The 25,074-nt window shown below is 40.6% G+C and overlaps 1 protein-coding gene and 1 long non-coding RNA gene across 3 annotated transcripts in view; one reads left to right on the top strand and one right to left on the bottom strand.

The window, feature by feature from the left end:
- Positions 1-25,074, bottom strand: part of MAP2K4 (mitogen-activated protein kinase kinase 4) — a 90,775-nt gene that overhangs the window by 15,911 nt on the left and 49,790 nt on the right. For both annotated transcript variants that reach the window (XM_032498822.1, XM_032498823.1), the window contains exons 4-6: positions 12,290-12,409; positions 4,568-4,687; positions 2,136-2,187 (exon numbers count right to left, since the gene is read on the bottom strand). In XM_032498822.1, the coding sequence (XP_032354713.1) occupies positions 2,136-2,187; positions 4,568-4,687; positions 12,290-12,409 (292 nt within the window). The remainder of the gene's footprint in view (positions 1-2,135; positions 2,188-4,567; positions 4,688-12,289; positions 12,410-25,074) is intronic.
- Positions 689-25,033, top strand: LOC116669326. The gene is made up of 3 exons (XR_004326692.1): positions 689-765; positions 19,884-19,889; positions 25,023-25,033. It is a non-coding gene; the product is annotated as an uncharacterized LOC116669326 (long non-coding RNA).

Below are 25,074 nucleotides of genomic sequence, written 5' to 3'. Positions count from 1 at the left end.
TGTGCCTGTCTGTACACCTGAGAGAGCTGAACCCCTTCCATTTAGTTCTTCAGGCTTTGTATTACACAGTCTTGCCACACTGGCCCTTAGGTTATCCCCCCTTCCTCACTGATCATCAACTCACTGCCAGAATGTGCAAATCACCTACCTTACCAATTCTCCCCTCTTGCTCATTAAATTCTCTGTCCCTATCTCAATCCTTCAATCCATTTCCTTGTCACTGTCATGGATCAGTGAATAAAAAGTAAGGATAAAAATAAACAAAGGATATAAAAAAATGTCTATAACTCAGAAGGTAACTGACAAATAAACCCATAAAAGAGCTCTTACCACCATGGACACAGCTGACTGGCTATCAAACATCCACTCCTAACCACGCCACCCCTTCTAACAGAACTTCCATTTTACTGAGGTATCCATCCTCCTCTGTGTAGATCTATCCACATGTGCAAAGACTGGGTCCTGATCGGTCTAAGCTTGTCAGGGCAGCCTCAAGCTCCTTGCTGAGGACTAGTTTAGGTGAAAGACACGAGGCAATTCTGATGAGACGAAGTATCAGAAATATGTAAGGAAGATTTTCTTGGTCCTAAGACAGCCACACAGGAAGAAAGAGCTTCTTCTTCAAAAGGCTGTCAAGTCTAGAAGTGAGACGGGACCCGCTTTAGTTGTTGTTACCCTGAGGATGGAGCCGGCATATTACGGAGGGCAGAGCCAGAAGAAGGGAGTGTGAGCCCTAATCACATGGTGCTTGGAGCCACCCCACCTGTAGACTCACTATGACAGGTAATGGGTTCCTTGAAGTTTAAGCCAGTTAACAAGATTTTCTGTTACTTGCAATCAAAAGCACTCTAACTGCAGCAAAAAAGCTAACTGATCCAAACTGGTAAAAAAAGACTGCTATAAACTCATCATTTTACTTAGTAATAGGAAAACCTGTTATTTTCAGAAATAACCAAAGTTATTTCTGAAGCCTTTCCCTTTTATTCGACCTCAGGCACTGTGTTAGTGCTTCACTGTGACCGCCGAGTATGCCTACGGTGACTGTCAAATGTCCTAAAGGTAATACTCTCATAACTACAAAACACAGCAAAAAAGGGAGAGAAAAATCCAAAACAAGAACAATATGTACAGAAGAGCAAAATAATTTTGTTTAGGGACCTAACCTTACATGATTTTAGGCCAAAAGAGAAAATAAGAAGGCCACCCAATATTATTTTTAACAAACATTAAGCCAAGAAAAATTCAGTGAAGTATTCTGATGTTCAAGATTACAGTGGTCCAGGGTCAACCCCAAATTAAAATTACTTAAGTAAATGCCCTAATTTCTTTAATCACAATCTTAGAATTCTTTACCCTTCAGACTTGAGGTTTTCCTTTCTCTGAACATGGCCTTTTACTTTCTGTCGCATTCATTGTCGGGCTGGACTACACACTGTCATGTGTTGTCTGAGGCTCATCCATTACGAATTTACTGAGGACTCTTCAAAGCCACCACCTCACAACCCTGAGTCTGTCAGAGTAATAAACAGTGCAACTACTTAACCTATTTGCTGAATTAAACTCAGGATTCCCACTGTCTTCCAGCAGATATACATCAGATGTTTGAATTTGGACCTGTGTCTAAAAAGGCCAAGATCACTGTTTTCACAAATACAAATGCTTTGGAGGAATTTCAGTGTATAATACTAATTCAAGAATCTTTCTCAATTTACAAAAATATCCTCTAAAGTAGAGAAGAAACACTTGACAGGGACAATAACGTGCCTTGGAAACGCTCGAGGGTACTATCCTGCAGGTTCTTCTCTGATGGTCCACCTCCTGCCTTATTTGTACAGACAGAGAAACATCCATTACCTATCAGGCAAGTGAATCATTATTTTTCAACTATGGGTAATAAGAACTTGAGGCAAGGTCTACTTCAATTTCTAGAGCCAACAGTCTAATAAGTTAGACAGAAATTTATAGAATCCCAAAGGAAAAAAATCCTAAATTAAAGTTTAAGGGTACATATAGTATGTTTTGCTAAAAATACAAATATTTCAGGAAAACTTATACAATGCACTGTAATTTCAAATTATTTTTCTTATTAAGGAAAAATATTAATTTCTAGTCTATAAAAAACAATTCATACTCACCTCTGTGAATAATTTTCAAGTTTTCTTTTAAGTGGTTTAGTGCTTTCACAGTCTGTGGATAAAAAGCAGAGCTGGGATAAGCAATCAGTTTCCTTCTGATTGGCAGCACGGCGCGTGCGGTAATGGCTCAGGCAGTTCTCCGCATCTGTTAAGCGGGACATTTCAACCTCCTGGCCACTTTTTATCTTAACTGAAGATTCTGAATGATGATTTTAGACCTGAAAACTTAGTTGCCTTTACACACCTTTCCCTGACAGCTAAAAAAAAAAAAAAAAAAAAAAAATCCTAACTCATATTTTAAAAAATAACTCATTAAAAAGTTTCATAATCTTTCTCATAGCTTCAAACTTTTCAAGAATAGATATACTTGGTAGGAAAAGGTCCAACAGTCTGGTCCCATTATCAACCCTAGTTTAATAAGTTTTCCCAAATTTGCAGTTTCTCACAATCGTTCACCCTCATTGGGTGTTAGGCCTGCAATAATTTTGGCTGAACTAGAATGTATCATTCTGCTTGATCACGGCTCATGATCATAAAATTGAAGATTTCTTCAGGACGGAGGAAACAGAGACCTGAATTAAAATTTCTACGAACTAAAAGAGAAGAGAAGCACAGGCCGACCGTTTGAAAGGTCAGGTCCCGCTGCCCTCGGGCTGCTGGTGTCAGCAATGCAGAACACAAGCCTGCAGCATTTCCAACAGCCAGGGCTGTGTGTTCACCGGGTTATTCATGAGCAAGGAGAGATTTAACACAAATTTTAAATGTTGTGCTTAAGGTGAAGGATGATCACCTAGTCTAGAAATAAAGGCAAATATATAATAAATGAGTTATTAGTGTACGTATATTGCAGTATATGATAAAATAACTGTATTTATGTTTTACAGCTTCGTGACCATCCTGTCGTGGAGTGGTTAACAGCAGGATTCCAGGATCAGGCTGCATGGGCTTCAATTATTTACCACTTACAAATGTATGTATTTCAAAGCAAATTAATTACTTAACCTCTTCATGCTTCAGATTTGTCATCTGTAAAAAGGGGGTTACACTATTTACCATTGAGAGTTGCTATGAACATAAATGTCATAATATCCTGGCCTGATAATCAGCAAATAAATGCTCAATCACCATTAGCCAGTACCATTATTCTACTACTGTCCCATTATAATTATTATGAATAGTAACAAGTTCCAAGATAATATCTGGTTTGGCATACTGGCAAGAGATGACTAAATTGATCAACATAAAGTTTCATATACCTGTCTGAATAATGAATACGTTTCTAGTATAACCTTGTTTAAAATAGACAGTTTCCTTTTATAAAATTACATAAAAGGGTATGTATCTTAACATTTAGCTCATAAAAACAGTTAAATTATTTAGCTGAATTAATGCTTAAACTTAAAATAGTAACATGAGACCTATGAATCTTAAGATTATAATGATTAGAGTTTAATCTGACTTTAAAAATTCCATTTTTTTTACATCGCTTACAACTAAAATACAGTTCAGAAACTGTCTACATGTTATAATATTAATCCTTAGTGATTAAACAATAAATTGACAACTAACAGGGAGACCATATTGGTTGTGGAGAAGGCAGGGAAGATAGGAAATTACATGCAACTGGAATATGTCTCTTACAACTTCCTATAAATGCAGTTTACATATCCACTAACCCAGGTCATGTCAGTTCAGATTCTCAGGGGTTTCTAAGAAACTAATTAATTTTACTCTATCAAAATAATGTTTTTCCTTTTTGTGAAAAAATTGTAAATGACCTTTCTTAGCTAAAAGAACAAGAAAAAAATGATCATGAATTCACTTTTAAAACTCAAAAGCAAACAATAACTCTTTTCTTTTTGGTACTGTGGTAAAAGTGATTTGACGAAATTAGTAATGCTGGTTACTGAAATTAGTGGTCAACAATTTAAGTAGTTTAAACAGAATAGTCCAAATCTTAAACCACAGGGAACATACTTTGTCTAAGAGTTTCAATTAAGGGACTTCAAAGAGATTGCTGTAATTCTGATTAATTTAGGAATAACTGTGATAATATAACTTATTTTAAAATAGTTCAAGTAACAAGTGAAAGAGGAACAGGAAACTGCTTTTTCTAGCATTATTTATAGCACAATTATTACGGGTCACTGTGATTTTAATGAAAATACTGTAGTATTTATTATCAAAATGTATGATTCCAATATGTACTTTTCAATAATGACAATTATCAATGTAGTACTTTGAAAACTGTTCTTATGACTTGTGTTAATTACCCCCACAGAAGAGATTTTGTCTCTTTTCCTGTTATAAATGATTTTCCAGGAAGGTCTGTAACATTCTGTGAAGGGCATTCAGATGTGTGCATTCAAAACTCCAACAGCATCTTTGTATAAGTATATATAGAATGAACAATTTGAAAACCAGGTACTTACTGCTAAAGTGATTTTGCCTAAAATTTCTTCTGGAATAACATCATCTAATACACTATATACATATTTGTAAAACTTATCAAACGAGGTAGACATGAGTTCCATACAGATCCAACAGTCACCCTATAAAATAACAAATATCTGTTATTCTTATATATCTTAATATTAAGCATCACCTTTCCTTTACTTAAAATAGAAACACAATTAGAGAAGAAGCAATCTTTTTTTTTTAATCTTGAATTAGTGGTAATTTTTGTTCCTTATTAAAGCCCTGGACTGAATATTCTCATGTTTAAATGCAAACTTATTTTCCCAATTTTCCCCACTCGTAATTGTAAGGACGGGTACAGTATTACATAAAAAAAACCAAACTGTGGATTTCTGTAAAATTTTCAAACTCTGTCATAATTAAATACAAAAATAGAAAATATGTGGGAAACTGTTCAATCTCACTAACAAAGGAAATAGATTACACTCATCTTGAGAGACTATATAAAGTTCTTAAATTAGTAAAAACGGAAGGAAAAAAATACGTAAAGCAAACCCAGTGCCTACAGACCTTGCTCAAATGCCGCCTTCTCAGTGGCTAACACTTAAAATGCCTGACTGAAAACACAAGCCACCCCTCCTCAGCATCCCCTTACTGCTCTACTCTGTGTAGCCCACGTCATCTTCTAATACAAGATACAATTTACTTATTTATTATGCTCTTCACCAATCTTCCCTACAGAATATACACTCCACCAGGACAGCGGCTCAATAAACAGTCCCTACATGAACGAATGCTGCAGTCACTAAACCAAATCACTCAAAAACTACTGGCAGCATTACAGGGTGTCTTAAACCAGTTTGAAGGCACTCTCACAATAAAACAAGAGAAATAAACGTGTAGTTTATGCCCTTTGGTAGAGCCATCCCATTACTGGGAATCTAACTTGGACAGTTAAATTACAAAAGAAAAGACAGAAACAAAACAAAACTAGAAACCACTGAACTATCTCACAAGAAGAAATGGTACATTATTAAAAGGATTACCTAAAATGAAATTATTTTGAAATTTATACAGTTCAGGAGGTACGCACGAAGAAAGAGACAGTAAGCAGATTCCACGCGTGCAATGCTGTGAAGCTACGTGCACGTATGAACGAGGACTACGAAGGACCTTATGGCAGTGAAAAGAGCTATCAGGATGATGACAAAACTTATCTTTAAATAATTTTGTACGTGGTAACTAATTCACAGATCCAGCTGTACCCTTGGAGATTTTCTACCACTAACTTGCTACCCCTACTCCTGATCTGACTGATTGTATAAGAGATCAGTGTCTGCTGAAATAAATTGGCTTGCTCAGAACAGCGCTGCTCATTAGTGACAGAGCCATGAACAGAATCCAGTTTATTTAACTCTCTCCTGTCAACACCTACAAGGCCAGGACACCTAACTTCCAGGCAGAGAAAGCATGTGCTGTGCAGAGTGCTGGGGGGAGGAACAGCACTCTTGCCGTAGGCCCGCCTCACAGCACTCATGCAGCTACGGGGCTTCCCAGGGTGCTCACCTGTAAAGCACATCTGACAGGGGAGCTTACACTTACTCAGATCTTTCTTCTTTAGGTCTCTTTTCCTTTCGAGTGCTCTTGCAGAGTAACTCTCACGAAAGACTGAGTAATGCTATTAACCCAAAACACACGCTTGAATTTCTTTTAATCTAAAGACACCACCTCAGTAGATTTACTAGAATTTTTTTATTAGAGAAAAAGATAGCGTATTTAATTCATCTTCTTAGAAAAGCAGTAAGGAAGGAGCATCACTTCAGTAATACAGTGAAGTGGAAAAATCACTTAAGAGTATGAAGCCCTGACTTACCCCTCCAGCCCCCCCTTTCTGCTCGTACAAGCTTGGGCCCCTCATCTATGAAATCTACAAAAATCCAGCAGAATTCACAAGCAAGTTTAACAAGGTTGCAGTACACAAGATAAACAAAAATCAACTATATTTCTATACATTAGTCACCAAACAAGAGGAAACAAAATCTTATAAAATATTATTAAAGCATCAAAATATTAAATACTTAAAGAATAAATTTATCAAAAAATGTGAAAGATTTGTACAGTGAAAACTACAAAACACTGCTAAGAAAAATTAAAGATGTAAATAAATGAAGGGAACTACCATGTTAATAGGTCATTAGACTTAATATTATTAAAAAAAAACACTTCCCCAATTGACCTGTAAGTTCAGTGTACTCCCAATAATAAGCCCTGGAGATTTTATTTGTACAAAGTGACAGATCCCAAAACCCATATATAAATGGAAAGGATCTGAAAGAGCCAAAACAACTAAAAAACAAGTTAACAGAGCTGCACTACCTGATCTTAAGACTCTCTGTGATGCTAGAGTAATCAAGACAGTGTGGAACTGGCGAAAATACATATATATACACAAAACAGAACAACGGAAAAGACTAGATAGTTGAGAAGTAGACTTGCACACATGGACAACCGATTTGTGACAAAGGTGCAGAAGATATCCATATGCAAAAAAGTGAGCACAAACCCATACCTCTCACCATAGTAAGCTAGCTCCAAATAAGTGATAAATATCAATGTGATATCTAACACCAAAAACTCTAAAAGAAAACATAAGAGAAAATCTAAGTGACTGAGTTAAGATTCCTCAGATACAACACTAACATAGAAGAAAAAACTGACAAATTGGCCTACATCAACATTAAAAATTTTACTTTCAAAAAAACCCTGTTAAGTGTTTAAGAGAAAAGCCACAGACGGAGGGCGGCAAACACCTGCAACCACGTATCTGATAACCAACCTACATCCAGAATACATTCTAAAAAAATTCCCAAAACTCAGTAAGAAAAAAAAATGTATTTTAATTTTTAACAGACAAAAGACTTAAACAGAAACTTCATCAAAGAATACATATGGTTTGCAAATAAACATAATAAATTGTTCAGCATCATTAGTCATCAGAGAAGTGCAAATTTAAACAACACAATGAGATTCCACTATACATCTAGTAGAATGGTTAAAAATTACAATTTAAGACAGATCATACCAAGTGTTAGAAAAGCTGTGGAAGAAACAGAACTCTCACACACTACTGGAAGATGAAAATGGTACAACTACTTTGGAAAACAGTTTGCCCATTTTTTAAAAAAAATTAACATATATCTACCATATGATCCAGCCAATCCACTCCCAAGTGTTTAAAATGAAAGCACATGTCCACTCAAAGACTTGTACACAAATGCTCCTCCCAGCTTTACTTATAACAGACAAAACTGGATACAAATGTCCATCAGCAGGTGACTGAGTTAACTAACTGCGGTGTATGCGCACAGTGGAATACTATTAACAATGGGCCACAAAGTGGAACAGACTGCTGACACACGCCACAACGTGAACTGCAAAATAATTACGCCCAGGAAAAGACAACAAAACGGGGGTGCATACTGTAGGATTCCATTTACGTAAAATTCTAGAAAATGCAAATTCATCTGTAGTGGCAGAAAGCAGATCTGCGATTGCCTGAGGACGAAGGCGGCAGAGGGGGGTGTGTACTAGTGTGTGTCACCTACAGGGCACAAGGAAACCTGTGAGAGATGGGTATGTTCATTCTCCTGATGACGGTGATAACTCCGCAGGTGTACACGTTTGTTCAAACACAACAAATCGTACACTCGAATACTTGCAGTTCATCCATCCAGCTATACTTCAGACTTGCAGGGGTTGAGAAAGGGGCAGGACAGCATGAGCAGAAGTGGGGGTAGAAGGGAGGAGGGGCTAAATTCAGCCACTGTCACTGCCTTTTATAGAACCTGATGAACGTCTATGATCACAGAACGCTCAGAATAGGATATTCTACACCAGAACTTCCTCAACCTCAAAAGATATTTGAAGTAAGGGTTTCCTGCTATTAAATTCTGAAAATGTATATATTACAATACATTTTTAAAGTGATTCTAGGTTTCAGTACTGATAAGATAAATGGTAGGTCTGGCCTTTCTGTAAGCTACAGGCTAAAAGTCACGTTCATTATTCAGTGCCGTCAAGCTGTTTTTTTCTGCTTGCAAAGTCTGGAAATGAATTGAGAAATGTGTGCAGTTAGGTGTCTTAACAAATTATCTAAATAAAATACAAGCTGTACTTTGGACTTTTTACTTGAGTTGAGTCTCATCCTAGAAAGAAGCATATATGTGGCTGGAGGCAATGGCAACAAGTAAGTTAGCACCTTCAGTGTTAAACGTTACTTATTCCCTGCTCCACGTACAGCTGTGGCACTTTCAGAGGCTCCATGTTACCCAGTGGCAAGATTAATCTCTACATAGTTGCTACAAGAAGAAAAAGCTTGATTGTTGGCTGATGGAACCAGACCAAGAGCTGATGTCTTGTGGTCATATAAATTATGTGAAATAAAATACCCTGGAGGCATTTCTCACAGGGACAGGAACCACAAGCATTTGTCTCTCACAACAGTGGACAGGTGAAAAGTCCTGAATGCATGCATTCACTTCCAGGCTTTCCTTTCATAAAGCCAGAATTCTGTGTCTATTATTGAAACCGGAGGTCGTGTCTCACACCCACCCACACACACACACACACAAACCCTTTCTTTTAAGTTATCAATCTCAAAAATGTTTCTCTAAACCCTTGTTAAATGTTTATTATTTTTAACCTTCAGGAAACACACTCTGACTATGCATATGCCCTCTTTAAAGGTGAGCCTTCTGCTTCTAAAGCTTCATTTGTTTATTTAGAAAGCAACTCTTACTTCTTTCAGTCTCAGATTTCAGGGGTTGGGGGTGTGGCTTCGTGTTCAGTCTATCAGGCATTTTGTGTCTTCACACAACTCAACATACAGTCCCAGAGCTTTCATCTTACCATACTCAAAAACTGTCATGTTTAAAAAGCAGGTTATTTCTTAACTGAAGCTTAAGTTCTTCATCCCTGGACCACTTGTCGTCCAGCAGAAAGAACAGTAAGATTTTTGTCTCTGAAGTCCCAGTCCCGTCTCTGCCACTTACTGGCTGTGGGACTTCTGTCAAATTAGTACTCAAATCTCAGTCCCCTCCCTCCTGACCCCCTGAGACTGTTACGAAAACAATAAATGTGGAAACTACAGAGCATTCAATAGATGTCAGTGCTTAGAGCTGCAAATCTAAATTCCTTCAACCTTCCCTAGATGTAAAACTGAGTTTTACCCAGCAATTCATAAGAAATCATAAGGATACTGTTCAGATACTATTCCAAGCTTTTTGTTTTGTTTTCAGTAACTTTTCAATCATGGATATCACTTACTCTGCCTTCTTTTCATAAAATCAGACATCAGTCTGTCTAGCCTGAGACTGTATATGTAAATGCTGCTTACATGAATTATCAAATGAATGAACATAAGAAGTGAACTGGCATATCTGAGCACTACGGAGGTGAGCGAGGGTGAAGACAGAGCCAGCAAGAGTCTACAAGACAGCGAACACAGCACTGGAGAGGCTGGCTGCGGAATCTAGTCAGGAGGGAAAATCTAGTCCGATCCAAATTATGTACTGTTCTCCATTAAGATCTGATGAGGACTGTGGCCAGAGGATTTACTGATTATGAAGAACAAATTCATGGTTTGGGGGAAGAAGGGAGGAGGAGATGGCAAGATTCTTGTGCAACATGAAGAAAGTTCCAGATTCATGATCTTACAAATGGAATAACACTATCTAATACTTAGGTCCAGGAAATACTTACATGTCTGAGTACACGCCTGTGTGCTGATGCGTAGTAGTACTGATGTGAAATGGGGAAGGAAGTTACAAATTCATCACATCAGGTCGTAAAAATGAATGCTTGTCACAGCAAGTACAAGGACAGGAGTGGAAAGATGACACATAAGTGTAGCACTAGCAGTGATTAGTTAGTGATTCAACAAAGAAATGGGCTCCATCATGAAGGAGAACGCTTCCCATTACTAGAGTCATTTATTAACAGCACAGAAAAATAAATCAATAAAAATGTCAGGATTACATGAGAATTAATTGACTAACTTCTAAGGTCTTCTCCAATTAGAAGATTTCATCTATTTCTATTTGGTGTAACATTCAGTTGGTAACGATAATAAAAACCCCAAAGACTGCAACCTCTGTGATCCAAACTCAGAAAGAAGAGAAGGGCAGGATGCATAACAAACCTACCAGCATCAGCTCATCCTAACACTTTCAAAATGAGAATGGTATTTTTTACGTATTTTAAATGGTATTTTTTAAGAGTACTTCAAATGCTTCAGAGTTCAGTTCAAGTCCTATTCACCTAATGAACATCACCAGTGTATAATAACTGTCCAGAACACCATAAGGTACTTGATTTACTTACAGCTGCAGCGGTACTTCCTGACCCTGGCCCACCTCCCTGCTGGAGGCAGTGGGATGACTGGAAATGAGCAAGTGGATTGACAGCTGAAGGCGGAAGTGACAGTCTACATCAGGACACAAAATAATCCGAAGCCAAAAGAGAAACATGGTCCTGAGACCAAGAAATCAGAGTTCTAGTTCCCACACAAAAATCTGGACAACAGAATTAGAGAAAAGAATTTCTACTATACTTGCTAATTTCCACATCTGATGGATTTTACTGAAGATTATGGGTGGGCACGAACAAATGCTTAAGTTAAATGCAGGTACCTTTGATGACAGCAATGAACACAAGTTTAAAAAGGGGTCAGGGAATAATTCAAAAAGATGCCAGCACCCCAATGTTCATAGCAGCACTATTTACAATAGCCAAGTCATGGAAACAGCCTAAATGTCCATCAACAGATGACTGGATAAAGAAGTTGTGGTATATTTATACAATGGAATACTACTCAGCCATAAAAAAGACAACATAATGCCATTTGCACCAACATGGATGTCCCTGGAGAATGTCATTCTAAGTGAAGCCAGAATGAGAAAGAAAAATACCATATGATATCACTTATATGTGCAATCTGAAAAAGAAGAAGAAGAAGACAAACGAACTTAAATATAAAATAGAAACAGACTCATAGACATAGAATACAAACTCGTAGTTGCCAGCGGGGAGGGGAGTGGGAAGGGACACACTGGGAGTCTGAAATTTGCAGATACGGACAGGTATATATAGAATAGATAAACAAGTTTATACTGTATAGCACAGGGAAATATATACAAGATCTTGTGGTAGCTCATGGTGAAAAAGAATGTGAAAATGAATATATGTATGTTCATGTATAAGTGAAAAATTGTGCTCTACACCAGAAATTGACACAACATTGTAAACTGATTATAACTCAATTAAAAAAAAAAAAAAAAGAGGAGGGGTTTGGGAGGGCTAAGGGAGCTGAAGGACAAAGGAGATAGATCTAAATAAACCTACGTTCATACAGTTAGAAGTCAGCTGATTTGTCAGGGTCTTAAGAAATACAAAGTATTTATAAGTGAAGAAGGAAATAGGGGATTCACAAATGACAGCCATGAAATAATTAATTAACTAACTAATTAATTAAAGTATGAAATTCACTCCGTAACCAAAGGAACATGAGTGGTAGAAATTAATGTGCCCATTGTCATGGCAATATACTAAAATACTGAGGAGTTAACGTGTCACTGACGCAGGGCATGTAACTGAAGATGAGAATCAAGCACTGCCATCGTCACTTATTCCCGCTAGATCTCGGCTCGTCAGCTAAGATCCGAACGGTTTGTTCCTACCTCTCTGAAGAGTGCACCATAAAACTGAACAATGTACGGGCAGTCACTACTCCGCATCACTACATCCAAATCCATAAGGAGTTGTTTTTGTTCTTTTTCATCCACCGTTGACCGAATTCTCTGGAAAAGAATGACAAAAGATGTCATAAAGACATAAAACAGCTTTAGAACCCCAAGAAAAACACTACCACAAGGCTGAAAATTGCCAAGCAAACTTCACAAATACTAACCAGACATAAAAATTATCATCTTCCTTATACTTCAAGAACAATCTTATCATAGAAAAACAAAATAGCAATTAAAAAAAATACTTAACAAAATAGCACATACAAACTCTTTCAGGGACACAGGGCTTTTTAACCACAAGCATTTGCTGGTGATGTTGGAAGTAATGCAACAAAGTTCCTGAATGGTGAAAATTCACCCCACATGCACATGTAGAGAAAATTCTAATTAGCTATATACTTTATACAGTTTACACTGAATAATTATAAGTAGTTTCATGTATACTTCCAGCCACCACTTCAGAACTGTATGGAATCTGGGCATTCAGTGCAAGACCAGCCCTCTGCACTCCCTGGCATCCCAGCGCCTCAGCACCCTCATTCTTTACAGGGAGGACAGTCCAGAACAGGTGACCGTGAGAACTGGTGTCAGAGCAGCACACAGGCTACAACCCAAGTCTCCCAAATCCTGTACTGCCGTTCTCCCTGTCACCACACCATCTGTATGTTAAAAATAGAACGTCCTACATGACTTTCCAACCCATGAGTCAGAATGCAGGGCAGAAACATGTAGAAGAAAATCTAAAATTGAGGAAACAGAGGGCTGTGTCTACTCCTAGGACGATGGGGTCCTCCTTGGTACACAGCAGAGCTGGAGTCTATCCCTAACCCACCTGGACAACAACTTCTCTGCACAATTCTACAAGGCTGCCACAGAAGACCAGCACCCCCGCCGCCCGCCGCCCGCCCAGGAACTGTGCAGAACATGGAGATGTTCAGGGGGACAGTTCCCAGGACACTAGAGAGAGAGGGGAAAGAATCAAGTTCAGAAACTGTAAAACATTAACGATGAAGTTATAGTTTAATGTCAAGGCATGCAAACAACTCCTGTTCTCATAAAAAAAAAAAAAGTTCACAATGTCACACCATGCCACTGTGCACAATACATAGCACATACTTACAAGGCAAGTTAGTATCAAAAAATACATAAGGTGGCATTTTATCTTCCAAAGACTTCAAGGTTAACTGTCTTCAATTTTCTTGAAAGGGTAGAAGGCAGTCAATTAAATTCTTGAGCCCATTTTACAGAAGAGAAGCCAGAGGCACCAGGAGATACAAAAGATGTGTTCCATGTGACATGCCAATAAGCAGTTGTATAAGAAGCAGAAGTAGGTTCTCTCATTTCACTTTTCCACACTAAATGAGGAATTCCATACATTCCAAATCCAAACACATTTTAAGTTTGCAACTTAAAATTTTTAGCCTGCTAGCTATAGACTTTATAACTTCATACCAAATAAAATTTACTAACTGCCATCTATCTTGTATATACTGATTTATTGTAAACTTTTACCCTGAATATCCTGCCCAGATAAATGAGAAGAAAATAAGAATGAAAAGCAAAAACAAAGTAAGACTAGTACTTTCAAAATTAAGAAAGTTTCCCCCCTCTCTCATTTCTGTATTTTCATAGTTTGGAGGTTAATGATCTTACTTTTAAATCAACATTGGCATAATGTTTGCTCAAAAGTAATATTATTTAAAAAGTCAAATTAGCCCAGAGATGTAATTTGTTTTTGTTCAAAAAATGACATTGATAATTTTTGTAGACATTTTAATTACATTAACTTCTCCTTTAAAAACACAACTTTAAAAGTGTAGCTGTGAAAACACTAATTTGGGGAGTCAATTATTTTTAATAAGACAATAATCTTATTATCTAAATTTCAAAGACAAGGAACTGGTAATTAGAGACTAACAAGGAAGAAAAAGCAAATGGCCCTCAGATTGGGGACGATTTCTACTTACTAAAGAACTGGCTGTTAACAGATTTTAAATTTTTATTCTATTTTTACTATTTGTGTATATTTACAAGTGTAAATATACCAACACACACACTTAGAAAACACTATTTTAAAAGATGCCCCCTTTGCTAGTTTATTTTTTGTTTCCCTAAACTGGTCACATGGTTTTCTAAATTTACAATAAACCTCAATGGTTATCATCAAAAAATGACTCTTGGGGACCAATTTTTAAAAACACTGCTGTTGCTACAGAGAGGATGCATGCTACTACCTGAACTAGAGGCGTGACTGAAGTCCTGGCCTAGACTGATACCTCAGTCCCTGATAGGGTGATTATCGACCAGACTGGACAGAGAGTTCCTGGCACAGCTGTAATCGTTGAGATGATCAGCAAATCTATCCTCCAGTAAAGTATTCTTTAATGTCACTCCTAGCACAAAACTGAACACAGGGCCACTGGAGGGCCTGCTGGTCTGACATGAAATAGATTCTGGTCCTGGACGCTTGTCGACACCTCCTCAGGCTTTCCGAACACCTCGTCCAAGTGCCGGGCGGGGAGGAGGAGCTGCTGGTCCTGCATCTCACTGTCTGAGACTGAGCAAGTGCAGCCAGCCCTCAACCATTCTGAAGTTTTAGGGTCGTACTGCAACAGACGTTACACGAGAGCAATTAATAAAAAATTAACTCAAAAGACCTAAAGGGCTCAAAGAGGGGACTGACTTATAAGCACACATCTCCTGCAATAGCTGTAGCTTCAAATTAATGATTTTAACTGAATAGTTCCATAAATTATTCACGTTAGAGATACTTAAATAATCAATGATTACTAAGTATTTTCTCAATTGAATCAAAGTCACTACCAAGAAAATTGCTCTAATTAGACATCAAAACAATGTGTACAGAAAAGATTTCCTCCATTTGGAATAAGTAAAGCTCAGACTCTCTAACAAAGGGAACGCAACCTCCCAGAACAGAACACATCACTGAGAAGACTCCCCCTCCCCTTGTAAACTGTCCTTACTCGAGGGCCCTGGAAAACAGAAGCACCAAGGCGAAGCCAATCATACCATTTGAAATTCTTTTGTAATTTAAATGTTCAGAAATCAGTGTGTTGATGAATGCCTTGAATTACAAGAAATTTTCATTTACTGATATCATGAATTTAAAAGTTAGATAAGGCTAATGTTTATTTGGGCTCAGCAAACTCTTTTTTCTCTCATTAAGAGTGAGGATGAAAAGCCCACACAAGACCACAAATATTTAAGAAAATCATCTCAAGGACCTTAAGTTTTAAAAAAAGTTTTACTTTCACCCAAGTGTCATTAAAATCATTCTTGTTTCTTCATTATGGAGCCACGGGGCTCTTTTACTTGTCACTGTTTTATTGACCCAGCTTAAGTTAGTGCATGCTCTCAGGACAAATTAAACTGTACTTTTTAAAAATCAATCCACATCATTTCCCTAGTAATGAAGTATTTTCATATTATTCCAAGTTTTACTTTATTTGGAACCTAACGTAGAAAAAACCACTTAAAATCAAAACAAGAATTACTACCCTACATATATAAGCATTTTTCCACAGTGAAGAAACTGACACACTCGAAGCTAAAAAAAAATTTTTTAAATTGTTGTCCAAATCTGTATTCAAGGTTGTTTTCTACTTCTGAAAAAAAGCTTTAAAAGCAGGTAAATGCCAATAAAAACAGCATGCAGCCACAGATCAGCAACACCAAATGGACTCAATTAAGACACTTACTGGAGACACAAGGAAAAAAGGATAAATTAAATTCTCAGTTTTCTTCTTTATGACTATTAGTGTTATACATGGTTCTTGCTCAATTAAAAAAAAATCCCAAAGAGCTTCACTTTCCTAAATCAGCCAACCCAACTCATGCCACTGGCTAGGGCAGCCACAAATTCAGTTACTAGAACTCTGTATGGATTAGGCTGCAGTGATTAGAAAGTTAACAAGTTCCACAGGCTAAAAAATTTAAGTTAGGAACTGCCCTCCTGTCCTCTCCCACCTCATGCACAAAACCCAGCAATGCCCGCTGTGAGAACAGTCCCAGTCACACAGAAACACCAAGAAGTTGCTGCAAGTCAGCCTCCCTTCTTTCTCTACAACGCGGCATCTTGAAGCCACTGGTAAATTTAAATGCTGACTGCTTCTACTCGGCTTCATTTGGAATGCCTCAATTTTTAAGAACTTGAATTTAAGGTGTAACTGCTCCTTTACTGAAATGAACAACTACCTGAGTGTGGCACCACTCTAGGTGTCCCCCAGCTTTACACTGGGATCTTCACGCCCAGGACTCTCCGGCCTCGTCCAGAACCCTGCCAACCTGGCCTCCCACACACCACCTGCTGGCGCTCAGCCAGGACGAGGGGCGGGGGACAGAGCGGACGTCTGGAAGAAGGCAGCACTTTCAAGCTGACTGAGACACACTGTTATGATGGAAAGGGATGGGGAGCTACTAAAGCTAAATTCACTGAAGGACCGGGACAAAAAGGGCAGAGAGAAAGAAGCCGAGAGGATGTGGAAACAGACAGTGCACGCTCTCAGGAAAACTGACTTCACTCCTTCTTACTAAGATACTACAGCTGCATTAGTGCCATTTTTTGGTTTCTCTTCCTTTCCTGAATTTATTTTCAGAGTTCAGGAGAGACATGGAGAAGGGATAAAGGGAAAGAGTATGACAGTGACCAATTGCTCTTATGCAGTAAGGCTAGGATGGCGCCACTGTGGTAAAGAGAAGAGCAAGAAAGGCCCACAGGCTGGGTCCCCAGAAGCAGGTCTCCAAGGAACGTTCTGCCTGGGCACTGGATGAGCAGCCGGCTGACTCCGGCAGTGGTCCCTGCACCCACTCTGGCTCAGAGACAACCCTTATGCCTCTGTGTTCTCAGAGACAGTTCAGCTGCTCAAGAGGCCAGACATACAGCAAAGCACTGGGGCCTGCCTTGGAATGACCGCAGTCTGTGGCTGCCTGCGTCCTCACGTGAGAACTCCTGGCCCTCACCAGACACCCAGGGTTGTTCCACCTGTCAACTCAAGCTGGCAGAAAAGGTTAGGCAGATGACAAGCTCTATCTCTGGAAAAGGCGTGTGTGTGGAGAAGGGTCTGTGGGTTACCTGTTATCCCATTCCTGTTTAGAGAAGAGGAAAACAGGTCATTATATACTCAAGACTCGGAGTCAAGAAAGACAGATGACAAGTCATATATGCTCCTGATTGAACACAGCAGTCCCACGGTGTGTATGACAGGGGTTTCCAGGATCAGAGCATTCCAGGCAAAACATACAAGCCACCTGCAAACATGTCAGGAATCAAGATTTGAGGAGTCCAGGAAGTGACTTCAGACAGACTCGAAGATAGCAACACAGTCAAAAACACTTACAGAGCGCCTATCAGTTCTGATACTCTTTCTGTGTCTTTGTTTTGAAATGGAGACAATATATGGGGAAAGAGATGTGGGGAACAGAATAAATGGGAAAAGTAATGTGAAAGGGCATGACCACTAGTCCTGGCAGGTCTGGAGGTCTCCAAACCCTCACGTGACAAATTTCTGCCAGGTCTTTGCAGGGCTCAGCTGAGGGTCTAGAGGGCAGTGTCACAAGGCGGTAAAAGTGAGGAAGGTGACTCGTAGCCCCTACGGCTCACGTTCACCTTCAGCTGCTCAGGGTAGGTTAGCAGTGAGGTATGATGTTCAGAAGTAAAAGAGGGGTGGTTTCCTGGATCTGAAATTTGAGCACAGACACAATGATACTCAGCAAGGTGATGCATCCAGTAACTATAGAGAAATCAGTGCATGACTTTAAAGATTATTCTAGGCACTGATTAAAACAACTTCACATGGGATAAAGTGCTGCAAGCTATTAGTATTCGGGCCGTTAGCGAGGCAAAATATTACGCTCACTCTATAGCCGGCCAAAATCAGAACCCCAGAAGGTATTTACCCTTCGGCAGAGCCGCCTGGGATCTGGATCACTCGCACCTCAGTGACTGTGGCTCCTTCCTCTATAGAAGCACCTTCCATCTGAGGCTACCAAGAGAATTTACATTCTATACTTCAAGTAACTGCCAAATGTCTGGCCAAAATGGTATGAAAGCTTGAACCACTCACAGAACAAGAATGAAATCACAAGCTCCCTGTGTCGACCTTCAGTGCCAAGTGGACACTGATAAATCACCCAGCAGAAATCAGACACAGTACAGGGGATCTCAGCGGGAACTCCTCTCCGCAGAGAACAGTGATACAGTGAAGGTTCAACAGTATTTCATTTAAAATCAAATGATGAAGAGAACAAGGATTTTTTAATTGATACAGTTGTAATAAAGACATTTTTAAGTACCCAGTTTCTAGGATCGACAAACACCACTGCTGCTATGGCGCATGCGGGACTTTGCTCAGGACGCATTCCTTGCTAAGGACTCCCGCTAAGGTCAGCATCTGTAAGTAAAATGTGAAGGGGAGTCCACGCCCGCCAGTGGTTTATTTTAGATCAACCTAACTCAGTGACAGCAATGATCACACTCAGATCCCCAAGTGTCCTCTTGGATTCTCATAAACAGTCAATCCTTACAAACAATTATGCTGCTTTCCTAGCAGACATGTCCAGAATTCAGTTCTAATACAAAGTCAGAAAACCCCAGAAACCACTGCAGCACATCAGCGTGCCATCACCCTCCTCTGAGCCGCAGGAAATCTTAGGCATTCTTATCTTCCCAATTTCCAAACAAAGATTCTATATCCCACAGATGCAGCAAGACTCTTGATCTTAGCTGCTAAAGAGTCTTCTAAACACATCACATACAAAAACGTCCATGATCTCTCACAATATTATCACTAATAAGGTCAAAGCAGATGGCAACAGTGAGCCAAAACAGTAAAAAAAAAAAAAAAAAAAAAAAAAAAAAAAAAAAAAGGCAAAGTGTTTGGAATGCTGATCACAGATGCAAAACTGTTTTTCATGTCAAAGAGTAACAAATTGTATCTGTTAAATCAATTGCTTTAAATTATGGAAGCACGTGCTTTTACTAGGACAGGAAGAAAGGATACTAATTCTTAATTGCAAAATCATCCAAGTCTTCAGAATCAACTTAATGATCGTATCTTAGTCCAATATTAACAGTAGTATCTCCCATTCTTCTCACTGAGGCCCAATTAACGCCTTTTCTATGTCTTCTACTATGCACCATCAGAACTTGAGAGATCACTTGCAAACACATATGTGATATTACGTCATGGGAAGAGCTGCCTGAGGACAAAGTTACTATGACAAGTCTGATGTGTCTTGACAAGGGTGGCTCCATCTTCCCCTAATCACATCATCCACATGTAAAAAGCACAGTGTTAACCTTGGCACTCAAACACTGAAGCGCCTAAAGGTCATAAATGTCAGATCACTACTCTGGTACCCACGACAATAAAGTGAGGTAAGAGTAGAAATCTGATGTGTAACCAGTTTCAGAGGCATGGCTATAAGACAACAAGGAATGACAGATAATGTGCAGGAGGGAAATCAGATATTGTTCCAGATGTCCCTCATTTAGAGTGAGGTGTGACAGGATAGGGTTTTCTCCAAACAACTCCATAAGGTGGGACACAGTCCTATGTCACAGTTCAGCAGGTCGACCAAGTGAAAGTAGAGGGTTTCAGAAACTAGGTATCCAGAATGTTCAGGAACACATAATGGTTGACCGAGAGCAACCATTTCCAACTGTCCCAGTTGGACCCCAAAGGCTTGCTCAGAGCTCATGTCCCAAGGGCTTCCAATATGGGTAGGCACCTCCCACCCATCACATCAGGTGGAACAGTGCTGTCTACTTCACATACTGGGGTCTCCTTACAATTCTACTAACAGAAAGAATCCACAGTCGGCAAACCACTAGGTATAACACCGAAAGAAACACACGTGGACTGGGAGTTCCAACCCCAAACACACAGGGATGCGAGTTCAAATCCAGGGCTGACTGGAGGGCAGCCCTGCCACATCCTCGGGGTCTGCCCAGTCCTGGAAGTGCTCCACCTCCACGTTTCATCTGCAGCACCACCATGACCCTTAAGCAACATTAGAAAGCATAAAATATTATGGGTTAATCAAGTGTGGATTTCTTAATAAGCCACATGATCCTGCCAATCAAATGAGAGTCTGAGACTCTGGAATCCAGTCTCAATTCAAAACAAGACAGCCATGACTTCTGTACCCCACAAGTGATCTGGATAATCAAACACCAGCACCGTGGAATCTTGAAACAACAAAATTGCCTGACAAAGCACTCTACACCATTGGAAAGGAGCCATTCACATTTAAGGCCACTCCTGTCAAACATCATCCTTGTGCTTTCAGAACAATGTGCAAGACCAATGTTTAAGACTAAAAGGAACCTCCTCCAATAATGCTCACAGTCCCCACCATAATTACTCAGTAATGGAACTTGTGACAGAGACGGTCAGGTCCCCGCAGTGGCGGGGAAACAAGCCCGGCCACGCGTGGCTCACCCCCTCCTTCCTGTACGTGCAGCACCCTCTGCACCGGGAGGCCGACCCAGGGAGCAGACGGAAGCCCCGCACGGCCCAGGGGAGGGCTGAGCTGCGGGCTGCTGATGGGTGGAGGGCACCGGTCCTTCCTACCAGGCATCAGGGTTAACCCAGGTCTCAATTCCAGCTCAAGGACACTGACGTCAAGATCCAAATACCCAAGAGGGGCAAGAATGCACAAATCGAGATCAGGTTACCAGCCCAGGATCAGGAAAACGAAATCAATGCAACAGGAGAGGTAGAGGTGCAGAGCAAACACGCTGAGGGTGGGGGAGGAAGGCGAGCGGCAGATCGCCAAGCAAGGGAGGGCACCGAGACCCCTCCACAAGGCCACGTCGCTAACTCAGTCTGGCCTCAGCACCACACCTCAGACAGCCAATCCCTTTTTCTGATTAACTCAGATAACTTCTCAATCAGAAGACAGAAAGCTCATCACAGCGATCAACAGTGACAACCTTCCTCCCCGCCCCCGGGGGCCGGAGGCGAGTTCCACTCTCCAGTGAACTCCAGCCTCAGCCCTCCCAATGACAGGGTCCCCGCATCTCCCTTCAGGGACAGCAACTGCACTTCCTTTTATTCCCTCTTGTTTTCATTCTTGCCTACTCTCCCCTGCTTTTCTCTCACAGCCTACCGACAGGAACAGGGCAGGTACCCTCAAGGGGTCACGGTGGACACGACTCTGTCAGAGGACAGCGGGGAAGGGGCGGTGGAGGCCTGCAGGAGGTCGGTCCCGAGGCTGGGCCACCCCTCCCCTTAGCCTCTGCGTGGCCCAGCCACACAGCCCGCAGCTTCAGCAGCTCCTCCTGACTCTCCACTCCCGGCTCCCTGGATTAGCTTTGCCCTGACTCTGATCATCTGCAGACTAACTCTGCTGGTGCTTCTCCAGGTCTGAATTTCTCTAAGTCTTGCTCAGAAACCTAATCCTGATTGCTTCTTCATTTGGTCTGAATCCTGGGCTTTTCCCCATTACTGCCAGCCCTGCTAGAGAGCGAAGCAGACGCAACTTCAGTCTTAGAGGGCGGTGACCACGCGCATCTGATCTTTTCATTCAGTGGTTATTTCACTGTCATGCAAAATGGGGCATGAAATACATGTTATTTGCAGAGGATGCAGGCCCAGCCTGAAGTACCAGCCAGCGTCAAAGGACATCCTTCCGGAGCTTTAAAGGACCCTGTGGCAGCAATGCTTTGCCCTCGGCGGCCCTGTGGCTCCGTAGTATTACTCCCACCCACAGGAGAGGAAGACCTGCTTCCCCAAGCACGTGGAGTTAAAAACGAGAGAGTAAAACTGCCCAGCTAAGGGCTAACACAGAACCTCACTGCAGCTTGGGGAACTGTCCTCAGGCCACAGGTCAAGAAACCGTTGTCAGTATAACTCTTGCACACACTGTGTGTTATCTTGCTGAATCTGATTTATTTTGTCTCAGCTGCTTTTCAGATTAAGTCTTGGAGGTAACTTTTTCCAGTACCTAAGAAGTTATCTTTTCAACATTTCTATGCGGCAGAATAAACTTGGGGAAAGGCTCTCTCAAAGCCAAATAGGAGGAATAAATAATAATTTTTAAAAATCAGGCGAATACTGCCATTCATTTTGGTACAGATACTGCAAGTAAATCTTAGGAAAATTTTCAGGATAAGCTTAATATCTAAACAAGGACTCTGTCTATATTCCCAAAGTGCATATTCAAACACTTAGTCTAGAGCCACCTCACGTAGGTTTCTCATTTCACCAACACCAAGGAAAACTTACAGGAGTGTGACCACCATCTCACTGTTCCTGTAAACCTCCACAGTCCTTATCTCAGAGCCAAACAGGGCGGGGCTCACTAACAGAGCTGTCTGCATGTGAAAGGTCAGCTCTGCAGCCTTCACCACACACACCCCTGTGTATCTGTACTTGTCAAGCTGGTCTGTGTGCCTAAGTGAAGGAGAAACACACTCTTTCAGATGTGAAAGGCTAAGGTTTTTCAAAGAGACCAACAATAACACGTGTTAAAATTTGTAGTAGATGGCATATATCAGTCCTTAAATTGGTATCAAATTTTAATGTACATGAATGCAAAAACACTTACTCTTCCAGTACTGTATGAACTCATGGAATCCAACGGTTACACCCATTGGTTACACCAATCAATACATTGATTGGTGTGTCATACTACAAAGTTTAGCGAGAGTGTGGTCATATCTCATCTTTTCCCTTTTCTTTTTAAATTGCCCCCCATCCCTCCCCATGCTAAACTATCATGCTTGCTCAAGGATTCAAGGTGATAAACAAAGGTAGACAGTATCACCTGGTGGGTACAGACGTGACAAGTCACCAGTCTGTAGGTTCCATGACCACCCTGGAAGTTTTTCTTAAAAGCTGAGATTTTTAATAGCATTCCAACAGGGGATCTCAAAATAAGGTCCAATCAAAAGTGACAGACAACAATTTCCTATTTTCACTCTTAAATTCCTTCAGAACTTGAGTAAGCATTATACAGTTCCAGATGCTATCGAATTCAGAAAAACGTTAACATCAAAATGAAGGAACTTCTTTATTCACTAACCATGACTATTACTAAAACAGATTATGGTGCTGATCAACTTGGTAAAGCACACATAGCAGAGACTGAAAAAAGCGGGACACGATTATTTAAAAGCACCTTCCCTAGCATCTGAGAAAAAAGTTTAGGACTTCAGTTAAACAAGACAGCTTTCCCTTCGGACCCAGCTAAGTCAGAGCGGGCGTCATGCAGACAGTACATAAGGGCGATGCAACACTCATGCGGAGAAGTCAAAGGAAAACGGCCTTTCCACTTACACTACAGCAGCACAGCGTAACAACAGAGGAATCATTTCACATTCCAAGAAAAACAGCAGTTTGTTTCAACAGATAATCCAAAGCAGAGGTCTTAGCCTGTGCACCTTTAGGGGTCTGTGGTTTTATGCAAAATTTTGGATATGTATGCATCTTCCCAAGAAAAAAAGTCTATAGTTCTCACCACATTGTAAAAGAAACATGACCAAAAACAGGTTAAGAAGCCATAGAGAGAATCCTAAAACCCCTCGCACCATTAATGTTTCATTAGTTTTATATAATCCAGCAAAGAGAAATGCTCAGTGGTGAAGGAGGCTGGAAGAGTCAGAGTACCGTTTTGCTCACAGTAAACTTCATCACAGGTAGCATTTTACATTAAGACGACACCAATCCACTCCTAAGGCAAGTGAGAAACAGGCTACTCCTCTCATCAAGCCATTTCGATAAATTCTCTCTCATTTTTGATAAAACAAGGGATTGATAGGAAGATGATTAGCTCAGACTGTCTGCAAACCCACTCTCAGTTCTTGCAAACTGGAAAATTATTTAGTCCCGTAAGAATTTTAAGTTTGATGAGAGTGTGGCCGTATCTTGTTTTTCTCTTTTTCTTGTTCTTATATTGCCCACCCACTCCCCTGCCCTTGTCAATTTTCCTGTGGTATCTTACACAGAGCAAATATTCATTAAACATCTGAACAACACAGGAACAAATTACAATGACATGGGCCTACTCAGAGTCAGATGGAAACCATCATGAGCATCAACACAAGCCTGCCAGGTACAGTCTATGGGCCAATCTCCATTTCTGGCCATTTTTGATTTTTTTTTTTAAATGAACATATTCAGTGGCATGACACTCACAATAATAAGGACAGAATGTGACAGCAGTCTCACAAAGTATGCATTTCAGTACAACTTCCAAACCAGGGAACAGGGCAGTACTGAGTGGAGATGAAATAAACAACAGAAGCCGAGCCGGTCAGGACCGAGTAAGGTTGAGGTTAGTGGCAACAGCATGTGCGTGGTTTCCAGGAAACCTTCAGTGAGACTGCTGTTAGCCCTAGCCCCGCACCTTGCCCAGCCCAGTGCGCTGCGTCTTCTTCCAGCTCCCCGCCTGGCTCAGCGCAGCACTGCCCTGCTCCCAGGGGTGCAGCCGCCCGACCTGAACTCACCTTGGCAGTGGAAGCGCCTGAAGTTTAAAACACGTTAATGCATCATGCCGAAAGTGCAGCGAACATGCACACTCCACAACTCATGTTCCCAGAGAGGGGGAAGACATGCCGCCAGTAAGACAGCCCCTGCACAAGACACCCTCAGAGACCCTGGAGAGACAGTTGTATAAATACCCGTATTTGCACACAGGGAAGAAGAGAACACGAGTGGTATTACTGCACCAAGAAATGCACCTGATGGGTTAAA

This window comes from Camelus ferus, chromosome 16 (assembly GCF_009834535.1).
Source record: "Camelus ferus isolate YT-003-E chromosome 16, BCGSAC_Cfer_1.0, whole genome shotgun sequence".
NCBI classification, from domain to species: domain Eukaryota; kingdom Metazoa; phylum Chordata; class Mammalia; order Artiodactyla; family Camelidae; genus Camelus; species Camelus ferus.
Note: the sequence above shows the minus strand (reverse complement) of the source record. Positions and strands in the feature narration are given on the sequence as shown.